This window comes from Thamnophis sirtalis, unplaced genomic scaffold (genome assembly GCF_051295495.1).
Source record: "Thamnophis sirtalis isolate CommonGarterSnake01/CBP01778 unplaced genomic scaffold, rThaSir2_p1.2 scaffold_5, whole genome shotgun sequence".
In the NCBI taxonomy this organism is placed as follows: domain Eukaryota; kingdom Metazoa; phylum Chordata; class Lepidosauria; order Squamata; family Natricidae; genus Thamnophis; species Thamnophis sirtalis.
Genome location: NW_028261385.1, coordinates 87,929,034 through 87,955,859, shown reverse-complemented (window position 1 = coordinate 87,955,859; position 26,826 = coordinate 87,929,034). Strand labels below are relative to the sequence as shown.

The 26,826-nt window shown below is 40.0% G+C and overlaps 1 protein-coding gene across 1 annotated transcript in view; it reads left to right on the top strand.

Moving 5' to 3' along the window:
- Positions 1–18,493: 18,493 nt before the first annotated feature.
- Positions 18,494–26,826, top strand: part of LOC106538512 (atrial natriuretic peptide receptor 1-like) — a 65,476-nt gene continuing 57,143 nt past the window's right edge. Inside the window, exons 1-4 of the mRNA XM_087717013.1 lie at positions 18,494–18,562; positions 19,831–19,927; positions 24,815–24,947; positions 26,084–26,207. Of these exons, the coding sequence (XP_087573139.1) occupies positions 18,494–18,562; positions 19,831–19,927; positions 24,815–24,947; positions 26,084–26,207 (423 nt within the window). The remainder of the gene's footprint in view (positions 18,563–19,830; positions 19,928–24,814; positions 24,948–26,083; positions 26,208–26,826) is intronic.

Here is a 26,826-nt window from a genome sequence, read left to right as displayed (position 1 = left end):
ATGCCTTCATTACACTGCCATTCCATAGTTTAATGAGTTAATTTTGAGAGAAAGGTTTATAACTTAGTTTTATACTACAGTAGATGTGGGTTTTATGAGTTTTATCAGTCTGGCAAGATAGAGCCAGCTATTACAAGATAGCTAATCAATGGCGCCAGATAAATGAGGGGCGGAGGGGAGCTGGAAGATAATGTAAATACCACTGGGAACTTTACTCAGTAGATATTTTACCATGCACTACTTTTCACTGTTACATTTGGAATTGCTTACCCTGTATTTGATACTAAAAAATGTGCATGATGTCTTTCAAAAAATCTTTGCCTCAAATGATATTTTTTTTTAAAAAACTTGCTTTGGCCACATTTGCTAAATCTTTAACTAAAATCATGAAATACCTAAACAATTTTTCAGAAGGACATATTCCATGACAAATTACAGCATGTAGTTCTGTAATTCCTTACTCTGTACAGATGGACATGTCATGTTGAACTAACTAATTATTAATTAATTAATTAATTAAAAGATTTCTATTTTTCCACTTCCTTTCTACTCTAGTCTATTTTATTTTAATATTTTTTACTTTCTTTTTAATATTTTATTTTATTTATCAGATATATACACCATCCATCTCCCTATCCAAGTGATTCTGGATGGTTTACAGGTTAGAACCAAAAAACCGTATTTAAAAAGACATGGTTAAAAACAGCTAAAAACAGAGTTAAAAACAAGGGTCTGGATAACCCTAAACAGGGCTACTGGATGACAGTCTACAGCAGTTTCACTGCTTTTACTACTGCTAGGCAGCTCTTGATAGTGGCTTTGAAAAAATATTTTTATATATAAATACAGTACTTATTTTGGTAAATGTTAATAAATATATTTAGAAATTAAGAGATGATAGATAAATAGATGGATGGATGGATGGATGGATGGATGGATAGATTAGACAGATAGATAGAAGATAGACAGACAGACGGACAGGATCCCCAGTGTTTGTGTTAACATTTACCACAATAAGTACAGTATGTCATTGAGTAACACTAACATTGTAGTAATTGGGTTGTCCCTTGGAGATTTATTTATGTATTTTGGATAGAGCATTCCACATCAGGCACTAAAACAGAGAAGCCATTATAATAATTTTGCAAGCATTTCCAATATTATTGGAGAAATGGTAATCTTGTCCCACAATCTGACTTCATTATATTTCTCACTGTAACAGATGTAGAATTCTGTCACTGACAGTATAGCCGACATATGCTCCAAGCTGATATCTTCACTGTTTTTCATTTAGAAACCAACTTTTCCTTCTCTGTTTTATGACAATTCTTTCAAGCGGTCAGGACTCCCAGGCCCAAGTACATTATGTTTCATAGATGTAGTATTATTGTGGGTTTTTTTTTTCACTTTTGGATGATACTAACGGAAGGTCCCTATTTTTTTTTAATAGGTAGAGAAAACAAGCTTGAAAGGCAAACAATGAAATGGATTGGACAGTACTAACATTTTCTAGAAGGAATTAAATTTGGATTTGCTGATAAAATATACTTGTAAAATCAAAAAGAGACCAATGGTTGAAAAGGCTGCCCAGAACTCTTCTTCTCACTTAGGAATTGGGGATCAAGAAATTAATTTCTTCTCCCAACCCTGTCTCTGAATTTCAAATATGAACACATCTGCAGTTATAATAATAGACACAAAGAATGTCCAGTAAAAATAATTGCCTGGAATAAATAACCTAACTAGCACAGCCTTTGAACTATGGTGCTGGAGAAGACTCCTGTGAGTCCCTTGGACTGCAAGGCGATCAAACTGGCCAGTTCTAGAGGAGATCAACCCTGACTGCTCTTTAGAAGGCCAGCTCCTTTTTTATATATATAAAGTTTTTTTATTTTTTTCATTTTCATAACATATAACCACATGTATACTATTGCATAGCCAACATTGTATTGTATTATTAAATGTTTACATCAATTCATCTTACCATCAACTCCCAAAAACAATTATTGCCTCTTCTGCTCTCCATACTCCATATTTGTACCTTATCCATCACTTTCTTCTCCCTCTCTCCTCCCCCTCCCTACCTCCTTTCTTCCCTCTGTCACCCTTCTCTTCTCTTCTCTACTTCCCCTTCCTCTCTCCTTCTCCTCTCTCCCCTTTCCACTGCTCCTTTCTCTTCTCCTCTCTCCCCCCGCCCTCTCTCCTATCCCTCTCTTCTTCCCTTTACCTCTCTTCTCTACTTCACACTCTTCATCTAATTTACTTGGTGTATTTCAGCTTCTGAGCAAGCTCCATTTTATGTTGATGGTATTTATAATTCCTTTTCAATATACATATTTAATTTTAACATATATCTTCCTCTTTCTTTTTTTTTAAAGAGAGAACAAAAAGGTATACATAGTCATTATATTTTTAAAAAACCCACCCACCCCTGCCTAATTTTGGCCAAGATGTAGACCTGGTTACAATTCCCAGCTACTCTCATCATTACGTTTATATAATTATACATCCTTACACTTGTAATTCTGTCTTTAAATCTCAATAGTTTCCCATTGTAAATATATTTCATGTTCCCCCTCCATTTTCCATATCTTGGTTTAGATTACCCTTAATTGTCTATAAATGGCAATCCTTACTGTTCAATGTTCATTACAATTCCCTTAGTCTACTATACAAACGGTACACATCTCACTTTGTTCATCATCTTAAAAGTTCTATATATGTCCATGTTTCATATATTTTAACCCATGCTTAATTATCCTTTTATTGTCATATTCAATCAATTAGCAACTCAGTTTAATTATCAGGTATAAAAGTGAATCACAAACCTCTGCTTTACAATCTACCCATATCAGTTTCATATTTGTCAATATTCCATATGTTTTACCTTTATTTAATTATCTTTCCATTATCATATTCAATCAGTTAGCAACTCCATTTTATTGTCATATTTAGGAATAAACTCCTTATCTTAGCTTTATATTTTCCCATATAATAATTTCTAGTTGGCTGATTTTTTCCTAGTAAGTCTTTTGCCCCACTTCTCCATTCCTGCCTTCTCTCTTTTCTTTGTTTTGACATGTCTACCCTCTTCAATTTTCCCCAAGCCTCCGTCAAAAAGATCTTTTATATTTCCCTTTGTTGGGGCGTAACCTCCTATTTCAATTTTCCTTATGACACTGTCAATCTCCAAAATATATTTTGTCTGCTTTTTATTCCCTTTTGTTGGGACAGATCCCCCCTTTACAATTTTCCCTATACCACTGCCAAGCCTTATGGAGTTTTTGGTCTGCTTTTTATTTCCCACCGTTCATACCCCTTCATTGTCCCTCCCCCCTTCTTCCTTCCCTTCTTCCTTAAATACCTGCTTCTCTGAATTCAGAATTCTATTTAGGCTTGATTTTAATGATTTATGCATTTTTTAAAATAATTTCATGTAGTTCTTCAAATTCCCACTTTTCTATAATGTCCAGTCCCAAAGTTACACCAAAGTTAGTTATACAATTCTTATTTCAGAGTTCTGGTCCACCTTAAATTTATCTGCTTCAGCTGCTGTGGGAAAGAGAGACAGGAGCCATCTTGGTCTTTTGTTCTTCCTTAATGTCCAGTTCCAAAATTGCAGTTAGTTATACCAACCTTATTTCGATATTCTGGTCTACGTTAAATTTAGTTAATTCAACTACTGTGAAAACGGAAGAGAAGCTGGAGCCATCTTGATCTTTTGCAGACAAAAAAAGAGAAAAAAAGACTTCGTATTTCCCCGGTTCTTGATTTTGTTATTATTTTTTCCTTGGTACTTTCTGCTTCTCGTTGATTATAATTGCTCAAAATATATTAATTGGAACAAACTTGCATACAGCCACATTTCGGTATGTTTCTCTTCCCTCCTGCTTTTCCAAGTTCTGATTTATGGCAGTTGGTTAATTAAAATTTCCCACACAGGCAAGATTAGGTTATCAGTTGTCAGTAAGGAGATGGTGTTTTGTTCTTGATCTTTCTCCCTTGTTGCATTCCAGTTCTCATTAATTGGAGTAGCTTAAGATATGTTAGTTAAAAGACACTCAGACAAAGCAAATCTTCATGCTCCTAGACTCCTTTAAAAGCACAAACTTTTCAAGTCCAAAACCAAATTTAAAGTTTTGTTTAAGTGAGTTGTGTTTAAGTGGGTTTGTCACTTCTCTTCTTTCTCCTTTCTGTCAAAATTATTTCAAGCAAATAGCACTCTTTGGGGCTAGTGATTCAACCCTCCATTTTCCCCTTCTTCTTCTTTTTTTTTTTTTTTTGCAAAAATCCCGATCTGTCCATCAATATTATTTATGCTCCCAAGGTTCTTTGCCTTTTCAAAATTCTGATTTTTAGCTGTGGGTTAATAGATCTGACCAGGCTTTCATCTTGACTCTGCACACTCCTGTTCAGCTGCTTTGGCCTGGAGCCAGCTCTTGTGCAGCATGTTGCCATGCTGCCACCCCGGTTCCGATTCAGAGGGCAAATTTCTGACCTATGAGGAACCTGTTGCACTCCCTCTGGATCTGATGAGACACTGCCCCTTCTTCACCACCCCCCAGGGGGGGTCTGATCCAAAAACAGATCTCGGAGACAGTTTGTCAGACAGGGTTCATGTGAGACTCTTCTGAGCTCACATCCCCCACGTCTGTCCAGCTGGAGAACTTCAGGTCGACTCAGAAGTCCAGATCCTGAAGATGAAACTCAAGCACTTTGGCCACCTAATGAGAAGGAAGGGCTCACGGGAGAAGAGCCTAATGGTGGGAAAGATTGAGGGCAAAAGAAGAACTGGACGACAGAGAATGAGGTCACTGGATGGAGTCACTGAAGCAGTAGGCATGACTTAAATGGACTCAGGGGGGTGGTAGAGGACAGGAAGGCCTGGAGGAATGTTGTCCATGGGGCGCAATGGGTCGGACATGACTTTGCAACTAACAACAAAGCACATCCTATTTCTCCTGAAGTTAGATTTGTGTCCCATACTCCTTTTATAAACACACCATTAGGCTAAACAGCATAAACTCTAGACATTATGCTGAGTAACTCTATTCCCTGGCCCTTGTCTTTTAAAATCCCAGTTAGCTGCCTCATTGTTAGCTTCATTATTCATCTGCTAATTTTTCAGTTGGTTGATTGATGAAATTAAAAGGGTGTGATTAATCATAGCAATGTTTTGGTCATCATCAAAATGTTAGCCATATTAGGAGTCGACCTGAAATAAATTTCCTTGGTTAAAATGCCAATAACAGACATCGCATGAAGATGTTCAGATAAGGCCGTGATGGCGAACCTATGGCACGCGTGCCACAGGTGGCACACAAAGCCATATTTGCTGACACACCAGCTGTCAGTTCCAGCGTGCATGTGTGCCCTGGCCAACTGATTTTTTGCCCTTCCGGAGTGCCGGGGGAGGCCATTTTTGCCCTCCACAGGCTTCAGGAAAGCCTCTGGAGCCTGGGGAGGGGTCATGCACGCATGTGCGTGCAGGGGGTTGCACATGCATGCATGGGGGGTCGCGTGCACATACACAGTGGGCGGGGAGGATTGAATTGGTTTGGGCACTCAGACGCAATTTTGGCATGCCCTAAGAAAAAGGTTCACCATCACTGAGATAAGGTAAGAAACCCAAGCAATAACAATTACTAAAGGAATTCCTTGCTCTCGTGGATGTCAGTCTGTTAACATGTACTATATACATTTTTGCAGCAAACTCAATCAGAAAAAAAATGCTCAGTTTTCTTGAAAATTGCAGCATCTGGTTTGCAAAAGTGAATAAATACGCAGCGCCCTCTCTGATGGCACAGGAGCCGTCGCCCAAGTTCAGCTCTTCTTGTTCATGCACGTGCGTCTCCTGCCACCCAGCTGATCTTTAGGTCTCTGCCATGCATGCACAGGGGTGCATTCAGAGGGCGTGTGTGCATGCGCAGAGTGGGGCACATGGGTGGGGGGCAAGGCGCATGCGCAAAGGACAAACACGCATTGCATTTTGGGGGTTTGGCCGCACATACGTGCGTTGGGCACTCGGTTCGGAAAAGGTCAGCCATGACTGCCCTAAGTGCTGTTGAAGAGAGACAGATTTTGTATTTAGTTCAACTTGTGAACTTAATTCTTTCCTAATTAGGGATTTCGGTTCCATTCCTTTGTAGGTGTAAAAGCATCTTGGTGAGGAATTATTTAAGATGAGAAATGACTGGCAGGAAAATATTTCATGATATTGTTTTTTTTTAAATCTAAAGAAAGAAATACATACACGAGTAACCTACTGTATATATCTTGACTATTAAAATCAACAAAGGCAAATTAGTCTGTTGTTCTGACTGGTAAATGTTTTAAAAATATAAAGATGCAGAGGCTGGGACACCATCTTGAACTCTTTGGAGAAAAAGCAAAATATAACTCCACTAAGCCATGCAGATTAATGTACTGTACCCTTTTGTTTGTATGCTGTAAAAATGTCAGGCTCTAAGTATCTTTTGTATGTTGTGTTAGTCTGCCATCTACTGGTATAGATCAGAGATCCTTTATCTATATTTGTAAGGGGTAGCAGAGGGATGGAGGTAGGGGGCAAATCCATTTTAAAAACTCTGTGATTTAAATGTTCGTTTTGAAAAGTTCTATATGCCACTGGTTGACTCTCCTTTCTGCTTGTTAAAAGGTTCATATTTAGTGTTTAAAGATCTCACAAGTTCTAGATGTTAAACTTTGGAAAGATGTTATATAAGCAATATTGATGAAACTTAAAATCAGAAAGTGCTGTTATCTAACCTGGCCAATGCAGTTTTTGATGTTTTCTAATCCCATGCTTTGTAGATTTTAATCTACATTTTAATAACTGGAAAACAGTATGCTTCTGAAAACTAATCCCTTGTAGTACATAATTCTTCTTTAAACAGCACCCCGTGATGAAACTGATAGTTGTAAATACCTGTTCCAGTTTAGACAATTTATTTGTGAATGTTAGAAGCAGATTTATTGTATTTATATGTAGGATTAAACTTTGACTTGAGATTTCAACTGAAAAAGATAGGGAACAGATACTGTATGTACATTATAAAGGAGAATGCAGTGAAAAGAATGTGTTCATCATTTACTCCTATTTTCCAGTCCAATTTATTAAACACCTCTATTTATTGCTATTCTAGCCCACAAATTTTCTTATTTACAATGGAAGGCATTAAAAGAAATATATTTAAAATGCAGCCAGTGTAAACTATTTTTAAAAATTATCAATATCCTATATAGAAAAGAGATTAAAATTATAAATGGATACTTAATAAATAATTTATTTAACAAGTATTATTACAGCTGTATCCCGTTTAGAAACTAGGAACACAAGTTGCAAATACCTTGGGGATCATTCAGTGTTGTCTATATTTTGAAATTTCTACATTGAGTTAGTACAACCTTAGAAAGATTAAATATGCAAATGCTTATCAAACTGGCCTTTGAATGTTGGATATCACATTCTTAAAAGTAGGCTGGACAGGACAGGAAGGAGCGAGTGCAAGATGCAAAACTAAATTGTGTTTGACTTAAAGTAACATTAATTAAAATTCAATTCATAATGTTTATTACTCTACTTTTGAAAAATGAAAATAATATTAATTGTAAAAATGCCATTCCAACTACTTGAAAAATGGCTTTTATATACTGAGCTGTCTTCAAGACCCCTCATTTTCATTAAAATGATGAAAGTAAGGTTACACCATCATACCTCAAGTTTCGGCTCCTTTGTACTTGTGCCTGGCATCATGACACACGTATGCAACCATTCTATGAGTATAGGAAATGTTTGTGATCACGTAACTTTATGGTAGCCTTTCTATAAACGCCTTTTTTCTGTGCCTAGTATTGTTTTATAAAGGAGAGGATTGGAACAATAATCTTTATAACGCTTCCTTTCTCGTATAATTCAGCAAGCCTTTAATTCTTGAATATCTATGGGTTTATTGTGTAAAGGAGACTTAAAATGTATTAATTTTAGATGACTAATGCTGGGTACAAGATATGAAGCCCTCAAGCCAGGGGTGAAATTCAGCAGGTTCTGACACATTCTGGAGAATCAGTCGCGGAAATTTTGAGTAGTTCGGAGAACCAGCAAATACCACCTCTGGCTGGCCCCAGAATGGGGTGGAAATGGAGATTTTGCAGTATCCTTCCCCCAGAGTGGGGCAGGAATGGGGATTTTGCAGTATCCTTTCCCTGCCGTGCCCACCAAGCCACGCCCACAGAACTGGTAGTAAAAATGTGAATTTTACCACTGCCTCAAGCAGCATGTTTTGTTCTCAGCAGTGACATGTGGTGAGGTCTATGGCTGGTGAGGCAGCAATTTTTTTTATACTTGTGGACTTCAACTCCCAGAATTCCACAGCCAGGCATGCTCAGTTCTGATTTAAAGCGACAGCATTTGTTTTTCTCCTTTGCTAAATACGTTTCCTTCTTTCTTTTTCTTTTTCTTCTCCCTTCCCCTCATTCCTCCCTCTCTCCCTCCCTCCCCCTTCTCTCAAACACACACACACACACACACACAAAGTTGCACCAGGATTCAGAAAATTTAGGTTTTCCTCCTCAGCCCATGTTAGCAATACCACTAGCAGCATTTTGGCTGGCAGGTGTAAGTAGAAGTGGAAATTCATTCTACTGAAAACATTGTTTTTGCTTATGATTGGATAATTAAAATTTCAGAAGGCATAGTATTAGAGTGTTACATAGTGCATAAACTAAAGAACTGTCTCAATATGCTCCCTCCCTCCTCTCTCAAACACACACACACACACACACACACACACAAAGTTGCACCAGGAGGATGAAGTTTGAATTCCTCCCCCTCCCTCCGACCTACACGTACCTTTTCCAGCTGTTTCAGAGAGGATTTCAACTCTGCTCTTGCCTGCCATCATGAAAAAAAATGTAAAAGGAAAAAGGTAAGAGCTGAGGTCAGGCTGAGCTAGTTGCTGCCAGAGTCACCATGGATGATTTTTCTTAGTGCTTAACTGTTTAAAAAAGCTTCTAAAAAAGCACCCTCTATAGGAGGAGGCAAGAGAACGATGTGTCTCATCTACGTCAGGAATTTTTCGGCTTTTAACCCTTGCTTAACTCTGCTCGAGTGATCATAAAAAGTCAGACTAGATGAGGCACGTCATTCTCCTGCCGCCTCCTGTAAAGGGGACTTTTTTAGAGGCTTTTTTAAACAGTTAAGCACTAAGCAGAGTCATCCATGGTGACTCTGGCAGCAACTAGCTCAGTCTGACCTCATCTCTTGCCTTTTTCCTTTTACATTTTTTTTTCTTTTCATGATGACAGTGGTGAGACTCTGCCTCCCCTGACTGCAGGTCCCTGGTTCTCAGTTACCAGTTACTGGAATATCCAGAAATTTGTAGAAACAACAAAATCTTGAGATATCTTGTGGGTCATTTATTGTACTACTTGATTTGAGATAGTGAAGGCTTTTAACAGATGCATGAAACATTATGCTTTGGTGCAGGTACATAAAGACGTGCATGTTTACAATAGATTGTACATAATGAGACTAGAAAGAAAATAAATCTGTAAAAATAGACTTGTGACAATTTTATTAAAATATTGTGATAGTTACATTAAAGTATTAAGTATTTACTGGTTCATTTCAATAAAGAGTAAAGGTAAAGCTTCCCCTTTATGTGCTCATCATTCCCGACTCTAGGGGGCAATGCTCATCTCCGTTTCAAAGCCAAAGAGCCAGCGCTGTCCGAAGACATCTCCGTGGTCATGTGGCCGGCATGACCAAATGCCAAAGGCGCAAGGAACGCTGTCACCTTCCCACTCAAAAGTGGTTCCTATTTTTCTACTTGCATTTTTACATGTTTCAAACTGTTAGGTTGGCAGTAGGTGGGACAAGAAATGGGAGCTCACTCTATTACGCGGTGCTAGGGATTCGAACCACCAAACTGCTGACCTTTCTGATTGACAAGCTCAGCGTCTTAGCCACTGAGCCACTGTGTCCCCCTAGTTACATTAAAGTATTAAGTATTTACTGGTTCGTTTCAATAAACAGTAATGATAAATAAGGTGACCAGATTTTCAGATTGGTAAAGAGGGACACCATTGACCGGGGGGGGGGGGGGGCGCTTGATTAAAAATTTTATATTTTGTCAAACATGACCCCAGGACACTGAAACCATCATAAATACGAATCTGTTGCCAAACATCAAAATTTTGATCACGTGACCATGAGGATGCTACAACGGTCGCTAAGTGTGAAAATGGTCGCTAAGTGTGAAAATGGTCGCTAAGTGTGAAAATGGTGATCAGACACTTTTTTCAATGCCATTGTAACTTTGGTCACTAAATGAACTGTTTGAGACTTGCATTATAATGCCTTATGCCAGCTTACATTTTCAAGAGAGAGAAGCTAAACTCCTTGTTAGAATTGAAATAGAAATGAATAGAGTAGAGTAAAATAGAATAGAATAGTTTATTAGCCAAGTGTGATTGGACACACAAGGAATTTGTCTTTGGTGAATATGCTCTCAGTGTACATAAAGAAAAATAAAATAGTAAGATAGTGGGATCCTTGCTGCACCAAGCCTTCACTAATCCTCTCACTTTCATCAAAAACAGTAAAAATCACTCATGCTTTTTTATTTCTATTTATTATTTTGCTATGGCCACATATGAATATATATGCACATTCCAAACAGATTTTCTTACTAAACAGCCACCATTCTCATCCATAGGCCACTAAATGCCTCACCAACCTTTTCTGTATTCTTTCATTTCCTTCCATCCATTTTATTTATTTAATACAGAGTAGATTAGGCTGTCAGCCTTAGTCATTCTTCTAACATGACAACAATTCTTACCAACAAGGATGGTATTGGCACATTTTAGCTAATGCAACCTAAACATAACCAAAGCCTATTTCACTTCAAGTATGCTAACTTTATTCTATGCCTTCCCACGCATTACATGGCTTGAACATTCGCGGATCGCCACCAAATTGCACAGGTGGTTGTTCTACCAGATGGACATCCTTACTTTTTCTCGAAAACGGGAGAGAGGCTGCCTTTCCTAGTCTAGCCCCGTAACAACAACCCTACGAGGTAGGCTGGGTTTTAAAAAAAAGCGAGTGTCGGGGAATTCTGCAACTGCATCACCTCTTCGCTGCTCTCGCTTCCCAGGGAGCTCCCTTTCCTCTCACCAAGCAGCCCGTTCTCGGAACAAAACGGAGAGGCTCAGAGGCGGATACGCCTGGCAGTCGATGGGGACGGTGCTGAGAGGGGCGTGCGCTGGGAAAGGGAGCTTGCGCGGTCTGCCTCTGAGCCTCTCCGCGCAGTCACCCCCTTCCCCGTCACGCCCCCACCCCAAAAACAAACCACCAGCGCTCCTCCCGCTCCCCCACTCCCCAGGCCTGCAGCGCCTTTTCTTCCCGTTCGGCTCCGAGCCACCGTCACGGACCTCTTTTGGCTCCGCTCTAGGCACGGGCCGCCGCGCCGCCGTCCTCCCCTCCATCATTCCCCCTCCTCCCAGAGCACCACCGGAAACATGCCAACCTCAATACGGATGCAAAGGCATCACATCGCCGCTACCCATGTTCACGAGGCGCCGGGCATTGCAGGGCGCAGAGGAAGCCAGCAGACAGAGGGGAGACTTGGGGAGGGGGGAAGGAAGAGATCCCGTCCAAGGTGAAAAGAGGGAAAAGCGGAGAGCCTACCCTGGATGGGATCTTTTCCTCCCTCTCTCCCCACCCCCGTCTCCCGTCTGTCTGCTGGATTCCTCTGCGCCCTGCGATGCCCGTCTGGGTTGGCTTCCTTGGACACTCAGCCTCCACCCCCACCCCCACCTTCCCTCCGACCAACTGTCAGTTTATTCTTTCTGCACGTGAAAGCGCTTTAGTCAGTGGAGTGTGCGCTGGGAGGAATCTCTCTTCTCCTCCCTGCACAGACCCCACAGTGCCTGCATCAGAGCTCGGGCGGGATTCAGGTGAAGGAAAGGACTTTTCTTTTGCCAGCATCAGAGCTCGGGCAAAAAAAAGCAAGTATTTTAATCAGTGGACTATGCGCAGGAACGAATATATCCCCTCCTCCCTGCACGCATCCACTGGTCTATTTACCAGTTAGAGGGTCTGGAATTGATCGTTGCCAGTTGGGGGGCGCAGAGGAACCCAGCAGAGAGACCGGGGGAGGGGGGAAGGAAGAGATCCCATCCAGGGTAAAAAGAGGGAAAAGCGGAGAGCCTACCCTGGACGGGATCTCTTCCTCCCCCACCCCTCGGTCTCCCGTCTGTCTGCTGAGTTCCTCTGTGCCCTGCGATGCCTGGCGCCTCGTGAACATGGGTGGTGGCGATGTGATGCCTTTGCAGGTGCCTCAGTTGATCGTGGGCGGATCTCAATTGATGAGGAACTCAATAATGGTGGCACATAAAGCTTTTTTCCCCCCTCGGAAACTGAAGCTCGTTTAAAGAAAAAGGGAAGGGCGGGCAGCTTCATGTGAGTGAGTAACTCCGGCGGTGGGAATTGGGAGGCTTTGGGTGGGCAGCGGCGCTTCCCTTGCAAACGGGGATCAGCGCACTCGCCGCCTCCCCCTCCCCTGGGAGGAGCTCTGCAGCGGGACAGACGAATGGAGGGGGAGATCACCCCTTCCTTTTCCGAGCCCCCAAACCCTGTCATCCCTGGCCTGCACCCCTGCGCCCAGGCTCCTTTGGGTTTGGGGCTAATCCGAATGGGTGGAGCAGGGGATCCCCAGGGCGGAGGCCTCCCGGTGCAACGGTCTTCCGCAGCTCCGGAGCTAACCTTCGCCTTCCCGCCCAGGATTGCAAGGCTGGAGGCCTCGGCAGCAGCCACCCCCACCCCCAGCCGGCCAACCCTCGCCCGTACCATGAGTTTACCAGCCAGGTATCCATTGAGCTGGAGGGCAGGCACCGTGGCTTCCTCGCGGCTAGTCTCCCTGCTTTCCCCGGGCTCGGCTCCATTTCCTCCCCACCCATTTTCACTCCCTCGACTGAGGCCTTCGCCCCGCCCAAACCTACCTGCCAGCGGACCCTTGCAGCCTTGCTACGAACCTCCGCAAGGAGAACCGATACACGTGGCCGCCTCTTTTCCCTTCCGTGGCCACTTCCAGCCTCCTTCTGACATGCTGGTCAAGCGGTTCCCGCCCGTCCTTCGCTTTGGGGATCCTTCGCTTGCTCTCTTCGGCGCGCTTTGCATTTAGCCCTCACTTCTCATCTCTGCCTCCCCGGCTCAGCTGCGCCCTCGCTTCCCCCACCCGCCAACGATCATCCCAGAGACTGCAAGCAGAGACTAAAGGAAGACCGCATTTCAGTTAGCGCACCTCGGAGTCACCGATGCCGGCTTCCCCGCTGCGACTGGCGGGAACGCCAATGAAAGCTCGGGCTTCACTCCTCCGTCTGGGGCTGCGGCTAACAGGGATGGCCAAGCGCTTTCCTCAAAAACCCCGCCTTCCACACACACCCGGCTTCCAAAATCCGGGGAGTTGCGGGGAGGGACGATCTTCCCCTCTCTCAGGTTGCCCGGTTCCCCCCCCCGTTCCTCTCATGAGTAGCTCGCAAGGGAAGGCCTTCCCTTCCCTTGCTAAAGGCCACCGCCGCCCACCCGAAGCGGCGAAGCCTCCCGATTCCCACCGGCACCGGAGTTACTCACCAGGGCAGTGCAGCAAAAACAAACAGCGGAGGCGAAATGAAATGGAGACTCGTGAGAGTCACAACTTGCGCGGCGTGCTTAAGCGGACTCCAGCCAATCAGTGAGCTGGCTGGGATGGAAAATTTTAAGCACCCTCGTGCGTGCTTAAAGTTTTCCATCCTAGCCAGCTCACTGATTGGCTGGAGTCCAGGCCAATTAAATCAATGAGCGGCAGGCTGGGCTGGCTTAAATTTGTAGGTAGCATAGAACAGAACGAAGAGCCAGCCCAGCAGCTGATGGGCGGGAGCTGCGAGCGCCAAAAAAAGCGTGCCTTTTAAAAAAGTGGGCGGGACGCGGGAAAATGTATCAAAAAGCGGGGGTGTCCCGCCAAAAGCGGGATGTCTGGTCACCTTAATGATAAAGTAAATATTTTTAATGAACAAATTAACACTGCTTACCAAATTATAGGCTAGACTAACAATGATTTGCAAAGTATGGTCTCGGAACCCTTAGTGGTCTCCAAGATACCTTTTAAAGGTTCCATTTATTTATTCCAAATAAATATATAAGCTATAGTCACTATGCTTTTTTTGTTTTGTTTTGGTTTGTTTTGAAGATCATACTAAGGATCATATTAAAACAGCATGACTGCCATATGCCTTACCTTCCCAAAGTAGCACCTATAGATTTGGCTCTCCTTCTCCTGTTCTTACTGCATGGCATCTGACAGAATTTAGCCATGATTTAGCCATGAAAATACTTCTCTGCCAGTAATATTGAACAACTGTAACTGTATCATGCTGTGAGGCTAGAATGTCAATAAACAAGGACAAAATAAATGCTATTCTTTCTTGTCATCGATCATTCAGGATAACGTTGAAGAAATACATGGTAACTAGCCTGTATAGATTGAAATAGATTCAAAACAGACTAGCTTTCCTACAAAACCTCAGATAAGATTTGAGTATAAGATTATTTTCCATTTGACTGATTCTAGACCTGGACAAGATTTACACAACTGTTTAATATGTAAAATAGCAAATTGCTCCAACACATCTTCCTTATGCACTTTTCCCTGTGCACATGTGTGCACATATGCGTGCACATACCCATGTGCATGCAAGTCAATTTTGACTCCTTGACCACTGGACTACTGGTTCAGACCAGATCACCTGAACTGGTAGCGGAAATCGTGGGTGGGTGCCTCCGCCCACCCGCACCCGGCTCCATGGCATCCCATTTAGGCACTTTTTTTGCCAAATGCATGCTGGAAGGATCTACATATGTGCAGAGGTGGTACGTGCAAGAGAAGTGCATGCTCACATTTGCGAACCAGTAGGGAAGGTAAGTGTATACCATCTCTGTCCTTCATAGCTGCCTGGACTGCAGTTTTCTTGGCAAGTTTCTGCATGTGGTTTGCCCTTGCTTGCTTCTTAGATTTGAGAGGCAGGGACTGGTCAAAGCTCACCAAGCTGGTTTTGTCCCTAAGGCAGGATTAGAACTCATGATCTGGTTTCTAGCTTGATGCTTAGCCACTACACCAAGCTGGTTCTTGTCCCTCTAGTATTCTTCCCCTCCCCCACTCCCGACTGATTTTACAATAAGGTTTTGTTTTCTTTAAAAACAATTGGAAGAAGATATGTAGAGTAATGCTCAGAGACAAACTGGCTTAATAGCAATAGCACTTAGACTTATATACCACTTCATAGTGCTTTTACAGCACTCTCTAAGCGGTTTACAGCATCTTGCCCCCAACAATCTGGTTCCGCATTTTACAGATCTTGGAAGGATGGAAGGCTGAGTCAACCTTGAGCCTGGCGAGATTCGATCTGCCAAACTGCTGGCAGCCGGTGATCAGCAGAAGTAGCCTGCACTCTAACCACTGTGCCACCAAGACTTAAATGAGTCTTATTTAACCCTATTGAGAATTCCCCAACAAGGATAACCACATAATTGAGAATTCTTGCTATGTCCTCATTCAATTAAGTTAGCAAAATTTGGATCCCACTTAAATGAGAAAGACATGTTGATAGGTTGACTTAATGTTTGATTGTTTTTAAATATGAATGTAAGGGATATCTTTCTCCAGTCAAAACTTTCAAGGTGGGGATTCCAGTGAAACAAGCATGGTGTATTTCCAAATGTTTCTCCTGTTTTTAGTAAGAGCCTACATTTTCTATATTATATATTATATTACAAAAAAACCACCTAGCATTTTAATACCATGCATAAAATAGGTATATCCTGTTAACAGGTATAACCTGTTATTGGGAGCTTAAACCACTAGATGGGAGTAAAAGAGCTCTCATTTTTCGGACATCCTCCAAGTTCAGAATTATTCTGTAGTTCAGTTTCTACTTTCTTTGTCTTAATAAACAGCATATCCATAGCATAGCATATTGTGCTTAAATGGCAAATTGTTAAAATCAATTATATAACTGTCAAAAATATTATTGTTTACATAACTGTCAAAAAAGAGTGACAATTCAATTTTCTTAAGCATTTCTTTCAATTGTGTTAATAGCAATAGCACTTAGACTTATATACTGCTTTACAGTGCTTTACAGCCCTCTCTAAGCAGTTTACAGAGTCAGCATATTGCCCCCAACAATTTGGATCCTCATTTTACCCACCTTGGAAGGATGGAAGGTTGAGTCAACAACTTGAGCCTGGTGAGATTTGAACCGCCAAATTGCAGGCAGGCGGCAGGCAGCAGAAGTAGCCTGCAGTACTGCACTCTAACCATTACACCACCATTAAGCACTCTTTGCCATGAGTTTGTTATAACTTGAGTTTTACCAGTTAGGTGATTGTAGGATTTCTATGAATTAAAAATATGATAATAGAGAAATAAAAAATATATTTGCTGCATAGTAAAAGAAGAAATATTCTGATCTGTTTCACTTTTGATAGTTCAAATGATAGAGGTAGAGTAGAAGGAAGGTAATTTCCCAACTTTTTCCAAGGTAAGAAAATAGATCTAGCTGGGACATTTTGGGTGTACCTTTGTGAATTGCAATACCCATTTCTCTCTCTGCCATTTTCTCAGATGAATTCTTATGTTCCAAGATGAAACTGAACATTAATTCCTGATGTGGATTAATAATACAAATTGAACCTCAATTTCTCCTAAACTATGGCATACATCCATTTGTGAGGCGGAATCATTTGTGCCATATCTTGATTAAATTTCTGAAATATAGCAAGAATGCAGAATACAGATATATATTGAAATTAAAACATATGAAGTGGGAATTCCACACTTTACAATTCAATTCCACATTTATGTACAAGGTATAAAAATAGTTGGTAATTTTTATCCCATTGCAAATTATGTTGATGTAACCTTGAAGGAAAGTCTTGCAATGAAAGAGAAGTGACACAGGTATCTAAGGCTGTTAATATGTTTGTGGTCTGGATTATTTGTCTTTTGAAAGAAATTCTAAATTAGTCTAATGGCATCTCGGGAAACTGCACAGCATAAACTTGATGTTTTACAGCCAAGTCCATCATCACTTCTTGGAATTTATGTGGGTTTACTCCTCTTTGCTAATAAATAGCAGTCTTCAAAAGTTATTTGATGAACATTGGCGTGTAAGAAATCTTGGTAGCATGGAGTGGTTATTTAATTTTCTCACCTACGTACAACCGCAGAAAAACGTATAATGGAAATTTTATGAATTGTTCATTAAGCACATTTATATGGTTACTGGCATCACAAAAACCAACCCCAAAACTGGAGGACTGGAAGCAAGAAGAGCTGTGTTTGAATTTACCAGCTCACAATTATAGCAGTTGGAACTCCTGAGTGGAAAGTGAGAATTTTATAGCCACCAGGGGGAGACCTTGAGGCAAGGCTTTGTTCCCTTGCACCTAAGTCCTGTGCTTTCCATAACTATTGTGTTGTATGTAAGGGGTATAATAAGGGGAGGGAGATATTGAGCTACAGCATAGGATCTGAGGGGAAGTTGGGCTCGTTCAGCAACAGGCATCTCCTTCTCTGCATGTCGAGGAGTATGGGAGCTACCAGAACACTCCACCCTGAGCTGCAGATCTTCATTAGTTTACTGGTAGGAAATGTTCCTTCATGTTATTGGACTCTGTAATAATAGCTCATTCTTATTAGTAATAATTCTGACAATAACAATTTGGCAGGAATGTTTTATAGTAATACGTCATTTAATCACATCATTGAATCAGTTGAGGTAACATTTATACAAAGAGAAAATTACAAATGTTATCTACATCGTAAACACTTTTACAAAATTGTTATAAAAGAACCATTTATGGAAGCTAAACAATAATGCTAGTAATGGTAGTAAACAAGAATTAGATTTACTCACACACTCCCACAAATTGGAACACAAGCTAATTTCCGCCTTGTGAATAAACAAAATCTAAAAATGCTTGAGGCTTTTGGAGCATTTCGAAAACGATTATATGGCAGTGATGGAGACAGTGGAAGTAGTGTTAGCCAACAAACATACATTCAAAAGTGAAACAATAAGCAAGGAATACACTTAATGTTTAGCATACTAGTAAAAATAATGGAGTACAACATGGTCCACGGGCTTCATGATAGTAGAATCAACAGTAACTGTGAATACAGTAATTATAATTCATATATCTGTTTAGTCTTTGATATTATTTGCTATAATATAAATACTACGATCCCTTTTTTCATGCATCTTAATTTTTTTCCCCATCCCATTAGCAAAGAACTAATCTGAATGCTTCTCTCTTGTATACGATGTTTCCTCATCAGGAACAGACCAAATTATAGAATTTTAACTGTTCTTAACCTGCTATTAGATGTCTTTTACATGACACTGATGTAAAATAGTGGTGATAAAACCCTCATGTCTAAAATGAGCCATGGTATTTCCAGACATTTGTAATGACTATACAGGTGTATTGTTGTTGAATGATAGGAATGAACAAAAGGTTAGTTGAAAAACAGCATTTCAACTAAAAGGATTTGTTTTCATGTAAATAACTTGCCTTGGATGAAATGCTGTAATATTTGAGATTCTGTTTCATAAAAAGCTGAAAACTTTTTAAAGGAAGGAAGGAAGGAAGGAAGGAAGGAAGGAAGGAAGGAAGGAAGGAAGGAAGGAAGGAAGGAAGGAAGGAAGTGCAATTAGTTCATGTGTCACCTTCATCAGACTGAATTCATTAAATGACCATTTTTTACACTTATGACCATTGCAGCATCCCAATGGTCATGTGATCAAAATTCAGACACTTAGTAATTGACTCAAATTTATGACAGTGGCAGTGTCCCAGGGTCACTTAATCATCTTTTGCAACCTTTCTGACAAGCAAAGTCAATGAGGAAGCGAAATTCACTTAACAGCTGTGTTACCAACTTAACAACTACTATGATTCACTTAACAACTGTGGCAAAAAGGTCATAAAATGAGGCAAAATTCACTTAACAACTGTCTCGCTTAGCAGCAGAAATTTTGACCTCCTTTGTGGTGGTAAGTTGAAGACTACCTGTATTTTTAAAAAGGAGCATGGCGACTCAGCATTCACTATCTGAATTGTATGCATTTGTTAGTTTTATTGTTAATTTTTCCTGTGTTTTAACTTTGTGAACTGCCCAGAGGCTCTCGGGTGGTATTTAAATAAATAAATAAATACACAAATAAAATTCTGCCGTCTTCCCATATTTGAAGTGTCATATTTATCTCACAGTCCTTTCATTAACTGAATACTAGTATATGAATGCTTACATATAAATAGTAGGGGAAAGTGTGGTTTGCGCTTGATGTAAACTGAGCTGAATCAGCAGATTAAATATTGATAAATATGAGAGCATGAACTTTTGGAAACTATTAAAAACCTAGTTGTTTTCCCAAGCCTTTGGTTGGGTGGTTGTAGAGGACTTTCCAATTCAGTTTTGCTTGGCTTACTTTGGGCGTTTCTTCCTCTGATTGGCTTGGTTCACACACACACACACACACACACAGAGAGAGAGAGAGAGGGAGGGAGGGAGGGAGGGAGGGAGAGGGAGGGAGAGGGAGAGAGAGAGATTGTTTTTCTTTTGTCTGTAAGTCGCCCAGAGATGTCAAGGAGTCAGGCAGGCTCAAAAATCAGATAAAATAAATAAATAATAAGTAATTCTTGCTCTTCTGAAAGAAAATGTTTTACTGAAGAATGAAGTCATACTATAATACTTAAGAACCTTTTGATGTTTATTATGGCAGGCTCTTTTAGCAGAAGGATGGCATGATTTGGATAACACGGATTATGATTGCTGGCCCTTGGAGAAACCGGATGAGTATAACATGCTGGATTGTGGAGGTACGGTTCTTTTTTTTTTTTAACAGGGTAAAGCAAACAAACAACAAACAAATGAAAAATAGACTGCAAATACAATTAGGGAAACAGCTCACTTCTATCTTTTATCTGGCTGCAGATTGCAGGCATCAGCAAGAAAAACTAATTCTAGGTAAAATATACTTAGGGCAGTAAATATCATCACATGAGAGAATTACTGGTGCATACTTTCTCGACACTCTGATATATTATGAAAAACTGAACAAACAAAGGGATTTATCTGAAACTTGTTCTGTGTGCCCTTAAAAAAATAAAAGGGGCAGACACATTCATTCTAAGAAATACTGCATTAGAGAAATATCTGTTGCCTTGCTATCTTTAGTTAAAACCAGAGCAACTTTACACTGTGTTCACCTTTCCTATAGAAGTCTTACTTCAATGTTTCTCTGCTACTAACACACTATGTAGGAATAATACACATTCCTTTCTCAATAACTATATGTGGAGGCATCTGGGAGCCATTTTGGTGTTGAGAGATTCCTTCTGAAGGTTCTTTGCTATTTCAAAGGACATATCTGCAGAGGTGGGTTGCTGCCGGTTCGGCTCGAATTGGCCGAACCACTAGTAGCGGCAGCGGGAGGCTCTGCCTACCCGTCCGGACCAGGGGTGGGTTGCTACCGACATTACTATTAGTTTGGCATGCAAATTTTTTTGCACGCATGCCAAATGCACACCAAACATACGCATTTGCACCTAGAAAGGTCTGCGCATGCGTACATTAGAAAAGGGGAGAAATGCAATTTTTGAAATGAAGATTGTTCTGCGCATGCCCAACACCAAAAATAAAGTTGGCGGCACCGCCGATAGAACTGGTTTGGGGGTGTTGCAGGCCGAGTTACTACCTACTCAGCCGAACCAGGTCTAAACCGGTAGGAACCCACCTCCATCCTGGATGCTTCTGTGCATGTGCAGAAGCGTCGCACAAGCAAGCATCCGTGTGAGTGCACCCAAACCAGTAGTTTAAAAAAACTGGCAACCCACCTCTGCACATCTGACATTGAAATGTTATCAGTTTTCTGAAGAAGAAGAAGAAGAAGAAGAAGAAGAAGAAGAAGAAGAAGAAGAAGAAGAAGAAGAAGAAGAAGAAGAAGAAGAAGAAGAAATAAATTTACCACTCCTCTCAAGTATATGAGGGTTCACCGACAAAAGGGCGAACAACAAAACCGCGCCTGACTAAACCGCGGTGACAAAACTGCACGTTCTAAAGCGCTCCGACGAATCAGCGCTGAATCTTGCCGACAACAGCACGGCAACAGAAGCGCGCTGTAAAACTAAACCTAAACCTAACCCTAAACCTAACCCTAAACCTAACCCTAAACCTAACCCTAACCCTAACCCTAAACCTAAACCTAAACCTAAACCTAAACCTAAACCTAAACCTAAACCTAAACCTAAACCTAAACCTAAAACTAACCCTTACCTTAAGTTAAATCGGCTTTCTGTCAACGTGCTGTTGTAAAGCGCCCTTCTGTCTCCGCGCTGTTGTCGCCGCACTGTTGTCGGTGCATTGATGACATCGCGGTTTTAGCGATGAGGTTTTGTCGGTGCGCTTTTGTCGTGCGCTCTTTTGTCGGGTCACGGTACATGAGATCATTGGAGAATGTGAGGCACGCCTTTAGAACAATACAAACATGGAGAATGCTTCTATTAGAAAGAGTTAAAGCATCCGTGTATATGCACAGATACTCAGGGAAAATCTGTGAGGCTGTACTGTCCCAAGCTTTTGCAAAATATGGCTGCTTTTAAGCCTGGAGGAAGAGGGGTGCTTAGTTTCTGCTACTATATTTTGCAAAATGCTCCTTTCAAATGCTTTGCATTGTTTTGCCTATCCACCCACCCATCCAACCGTCTACCCATCCCAATTTCACCATATCAAAACTGCAAACCGTGAGCAATCATTCCTTCCCTTGAGAAAATTTAAGAGAATTGAGGAATGTGTAACCATGGCAATTGATAAGAATTATTTAATGCATCACTCTCGATAGAAGAAGATACTAATTTATGGAAAAATGCATGAAGATCTTAGTGCAGTCTTGCCCACATAAGACAGACATTGTCATTCAGTCATTCCAAACTCTTTCTGAATCAATGGACATCATTTCACAAACCGTCTAACAGTGAGTGCCTCTTTGAATTCTTGGAAGTGTAAACATGCATCAGTAGGTAACCCGTATTCTTTCAGCCTGTTTTCTCAAAACTTTAAGATCTTCTCCAATAATTCTTCTTTTCCATGATATATTCAAAATATCTCAACTCTAACTTCATTAATATTACTTCTAGTATTCGTACCAGGATTGTACTAAATATATTAGATAAGAAATAGTTATAACTTCAGTGATACTATTTTAATTCTGGTTCTACAGTAAGTAGTTGTTCTTTCCTATTCTGCCTAGGATCATTAAAGAATTCCAGGCAGAAAGAAATAATGGAGAATCTGGGATTAGCAAATTGATAATCCGTGTGATTATTATGGATTATTATAGTCAGGCAGATGTTTAAAATGGATCTGGCATTTTTATCAACCTATTGAGTTCTTCTCAAGGATCTCAGAGAGCAGATATTATTTAACGAATTGATTGTTATCATTCAGTCACACCATTTATTGTTATTAGGGTTCATTGCACAGACAACCAGATATTTAGACTGAATTTTGCATTTATCCATCTATCAAGTCCTTCCCAAGAACCTGGAATAGGCAGATGTTTTTGTTTGATGGTGTTAAGTTATCATAATAGATTAGATTATTATTATTATATGTGGTTAATCTTTGGTGGGATTCACAGCCTATTGTTATGTCAGGTGTGTTGTGGGCCAAGTGCCTGTCAGTCTGAATTCTGAAGTCCCACAAGATCTTGACTTTCTCATTCTCTAAAACCTTCTGAACCTGATGTTCCCAGTGGTTTTTGCTGTACTCAAATCCAAACTTTTGGCACAATTTCCAGTGAATGATCTTAGCAACGCGATCATGGCGTTGTAGGTAGTCAGTTTGAGAAATTTTGCTGCCCCCGCTTTTCAAGTCGTCGACTGTCTCATCTTTCTCATTACAGAGGTGACATTTGCTGTTGGTGGTAACATGTTGAATTTTTGCCTTCATGTAGTTTGTGGCTAAGGCTTGTTCTTGAGCTGCCAAAATAAAGCCTTCTGTTTCTTTTTTCAGTGCTCCTGATCTTAACCAGTTCCAAGTTAGCTTTTGGTCAGCTTTGCCATCAATACTTTTCAAGTATTGGCTATGCATAGCTTTGTTTTTCCAATTTTCAGCTCACTTCTCAATTACTTCTTTCTTATATTCAGCTTTTGACTTAGTTGTCTTTAAAAGGCCTCCTTTATTTACTTCCTTAATCATTGGTTCTTCACTTTTCTGGATGTAATCATTCAAGCTGTGTTTTTCTTCTTCCACAGTCTGTTTTACTTGTAGGAGTCCTCGGCCACCCTCTTCTCTTGGTAGATATAATCGGTCAACATCACTTTTAGGGTGCAAAGCATGATTCATTGTCATAAGCTTCCTTGTTTTTCTGTCCAAATTGTCCAACTCCATCTGAGTCCAGTCAATTATTCCTGCAGAGTATTGAATCACAGGTATAGCCCAAGTATTTATGGCTTTTATGATGTTTCCTCCATTCAATTTGGACTTTAATATCTTGCGAATTTGTCGAATGTACTTGGCTGAAGTTAATTCCTTGACTTTATTATGCATTAAGTCAGAGGCCTCTAAAATCCCCAAGTACTTGTAGCCTTCTTCTGGTTTTACTGCCTTTATCATTTCTTCATTCTCAAGTTCTATTCCATCATCTTCTATGACCTTGCCTGCTTTGGTTGCCATTGTTGCACATTTGTCAATTCCAAACTGCATACCAATCTCTTGGCTAAATTCTTTTGTGCTTTCAATTAATAAATTCAGTTCAGCTTTTGTTTTACCAAACAGCTTCAAATCATCCATATACACCAAGTGCAAAATTTTCAGTCCTTTCTTTGCAAGTCCGTATCCATAGTTCATCTTCTTCAAAATGATTTTTTTATTATTATTATTATTATTATTACACAATTGTATCACAGCGGCCAGTTGTTTCGCCGGATTTGGCATTGGTTACTAGTCGGGCCCCACCCAGGGGCCTAGGACGTCGTAACGTATTTTCGTAATATGCGTGCAGATCCAAGCAGTGCGGCTTTTTGCATTTGACTGATGGTGATTTTGTCAATTTTTAACTGTTTTAAATGTAATTCCAGTGCTTTTGGAATAGCACCCAGTGTGCCAATTACCACTGGAATTACCACTGCTGGTTTGTGCCATAGTCGTTTATTATTATTATTATTATTATTATTATTATTATTATTATTATTATTATTATTATTTTTCTGAGAGATCAGCTTTTTCTTGGCTGGAACAATGTTGACCTTCTTGAAGAATCCATTTTTTTTAAAAAAATGCAGATTCTATCCTACCTATAAATCATCCAGTTGTACTCAATCAGTTTTATTTTTGCAGCTAATGTCCATTGTAATGTTAACAAAGCAGTACAATACAAACCACAATGGAAACCACAAAGACAAGTGCTACTCACAAAACAATATGTAAGTTATAGCAAAAGCAGGACCTATTAGTCTGTACAAATTTCCCCCCCTTTCAGTTTACATCATCTCAAATGCAAGAAACTAAAAGCAGAAATGAAAACCATCTTAGTGACACAAATATGTTAACCTGATGTTCACATGCTACTCAAATAATCTGGATAAGCCATTATCACTTATGGCCAATATTATTGTTTGGATTAGTTACTTTAGTCTCAGGTTTAAAGATACTGAAATGTTAATTGAGTTTTGAACTATGCCTAGAGATGAACCCTTTATTTCTAGGTCTAGAGATGGCTTGGGTCCATAGGCCTCCAGAAAAGATAATAAGTGGAGAATCCTTTGATGTCATCTACTCTGTCTTTGCTTCTGATTACTTCTACCATTATGCTGTGGAAAACGGGATCTTCTCCCACAGGTTAGCATTTATAGATAAAGTTGAAGTCATTTATGCTTCTGCTTCAGGAAATATATACGGTAGTGGAAGATGTATATGTTACTGTTTTAATGAATAGTTGAGGCAATAGAATAATGATGTGTGTTCATTAGACACCATTTTCCAAATATTTGTTTAGAATTGAAACAATCCTCATTTTTACAAACAAACAATACCAATTATTTTCTCAATGATGGACAGATTTCCTCCAAACAACTGTAAATGTAGTCTTCTGACATATAAACCTCTCTTTTCTGACAAAAAGGAGTAATGTTTGGCTTTCATCAGCATTTGTCTCTATGTTAGGGCTCTACATATTTTGAAAATTATTTAGAAATACTTCAGAGCTCCTGTAAGTAAAAACGGCATCTACTATTCCTTAAAGTACCCTGATTTTTTTTATACTACACAAATAGTGTCATCTTTTTTTTTATCCTCATAAAAAAGCCATAATAAAATTGGATTGTATTAATGAATAGCGGGCAGACATTGTGTTGCATGTGATATAAAGGATTTTTTAAAATACAGGATTATGTTTGAATGCTCGTGGTTTTTTTAAAAATAGCAGAATTTTGCATATATGTATATAAAATTTCTTATTTATCAAGGGCCCTTTTTTACATTTCTTGCAATACTGATGGTAGAATGCATAATAATGCAGTTCTCATTGGCTCCACTTTGTTTGCAGTTGCCATATAATGCCTTTTCATTCATTTAACCTTTCCGTCCCCTCCCTTCCCTTCCCCTTTCCCCATCTGAACAGAATAAATGGGATGTTCAGCTGGTGTTTTTTACTGTAACAACAAGAAGACATTGCTCTTCACTTGAAACCAAAATCATATTTCATATTTTATGCTCCAGGATTTTTTACCAGTTCCTTTTTACACTCTTGAAATGGTTTTTAAGCCGTTTGAGACGAGATTTTTTTCTTTCCTGGCAGCTTTTAACATCCTTGCAACTTATTTCTGGCACACAAATGTTTTCAAAGAATTTGTTTCTATATTCATCCTTTCTTGTACTAATACGAAGTTGTGTGTGTGCTGCTTAAAACAAGTTAATGGAATGGCATGATAAATTTCAATGAAATCTTTGCCCATGTAATAATGTTATTTTTGAAGTGATGCAAAGGATGCTAAGAAGTTTTGTGAGGAACAGGAATGTCCTCCCAACTGGAAAGAAGCTAATGGAGAAAACTGTTGTGTTCATCATGCGAACATTCATTCCTGTCCATTGGCTTTCATGGTTAGTATTTCATGACAATTTTATTTAATATGTTTGTGTTGTATTGTTGGATAAACTCCCCCACCCCCCATCTCAAATGCAATAGCCATTTGGAGAAGGATAATAAAAGCAAGAAACAGTACTGAACCAAAAAGATATTTTCCATCTGAGGTGTAAAACAATATGGTCCTTCCTCATTCCACATTCATTGAGCCTATTAGCACTGCCAACTGAATTTTAAACAACACTGTTGAACAAGAGAGGATTACCCTTTGTGTAGGTGAACCCACAACTTTAACATCTGCAGAGCAAGCTGTGTAGCCCTCAGTGCCTGCCATGTGAGAGAATCATCTCACTATATCTAATAGTAGGCCCTGGTAAAATGTGATGGGCAAATGTTATCATTCTTTGCAGGCCTCCCTTTTGCTTATTGAGCCATCTTCCTGTTCATTAAATGTGTCAAAAATAAAAGAAGAATACTGCTGGAAAGTGTTAAATTAAATTAAACACAAATAAATAAGAAGATACTATAGAAGTGCCATTGTTAATAGTCACAGTCAAGGGGGGGGCATCAATTCTTGAATTTAGAATTTTGATTTAGATTGTGAGAATAATAAAATTGTTAAAATATAGTTAGGAA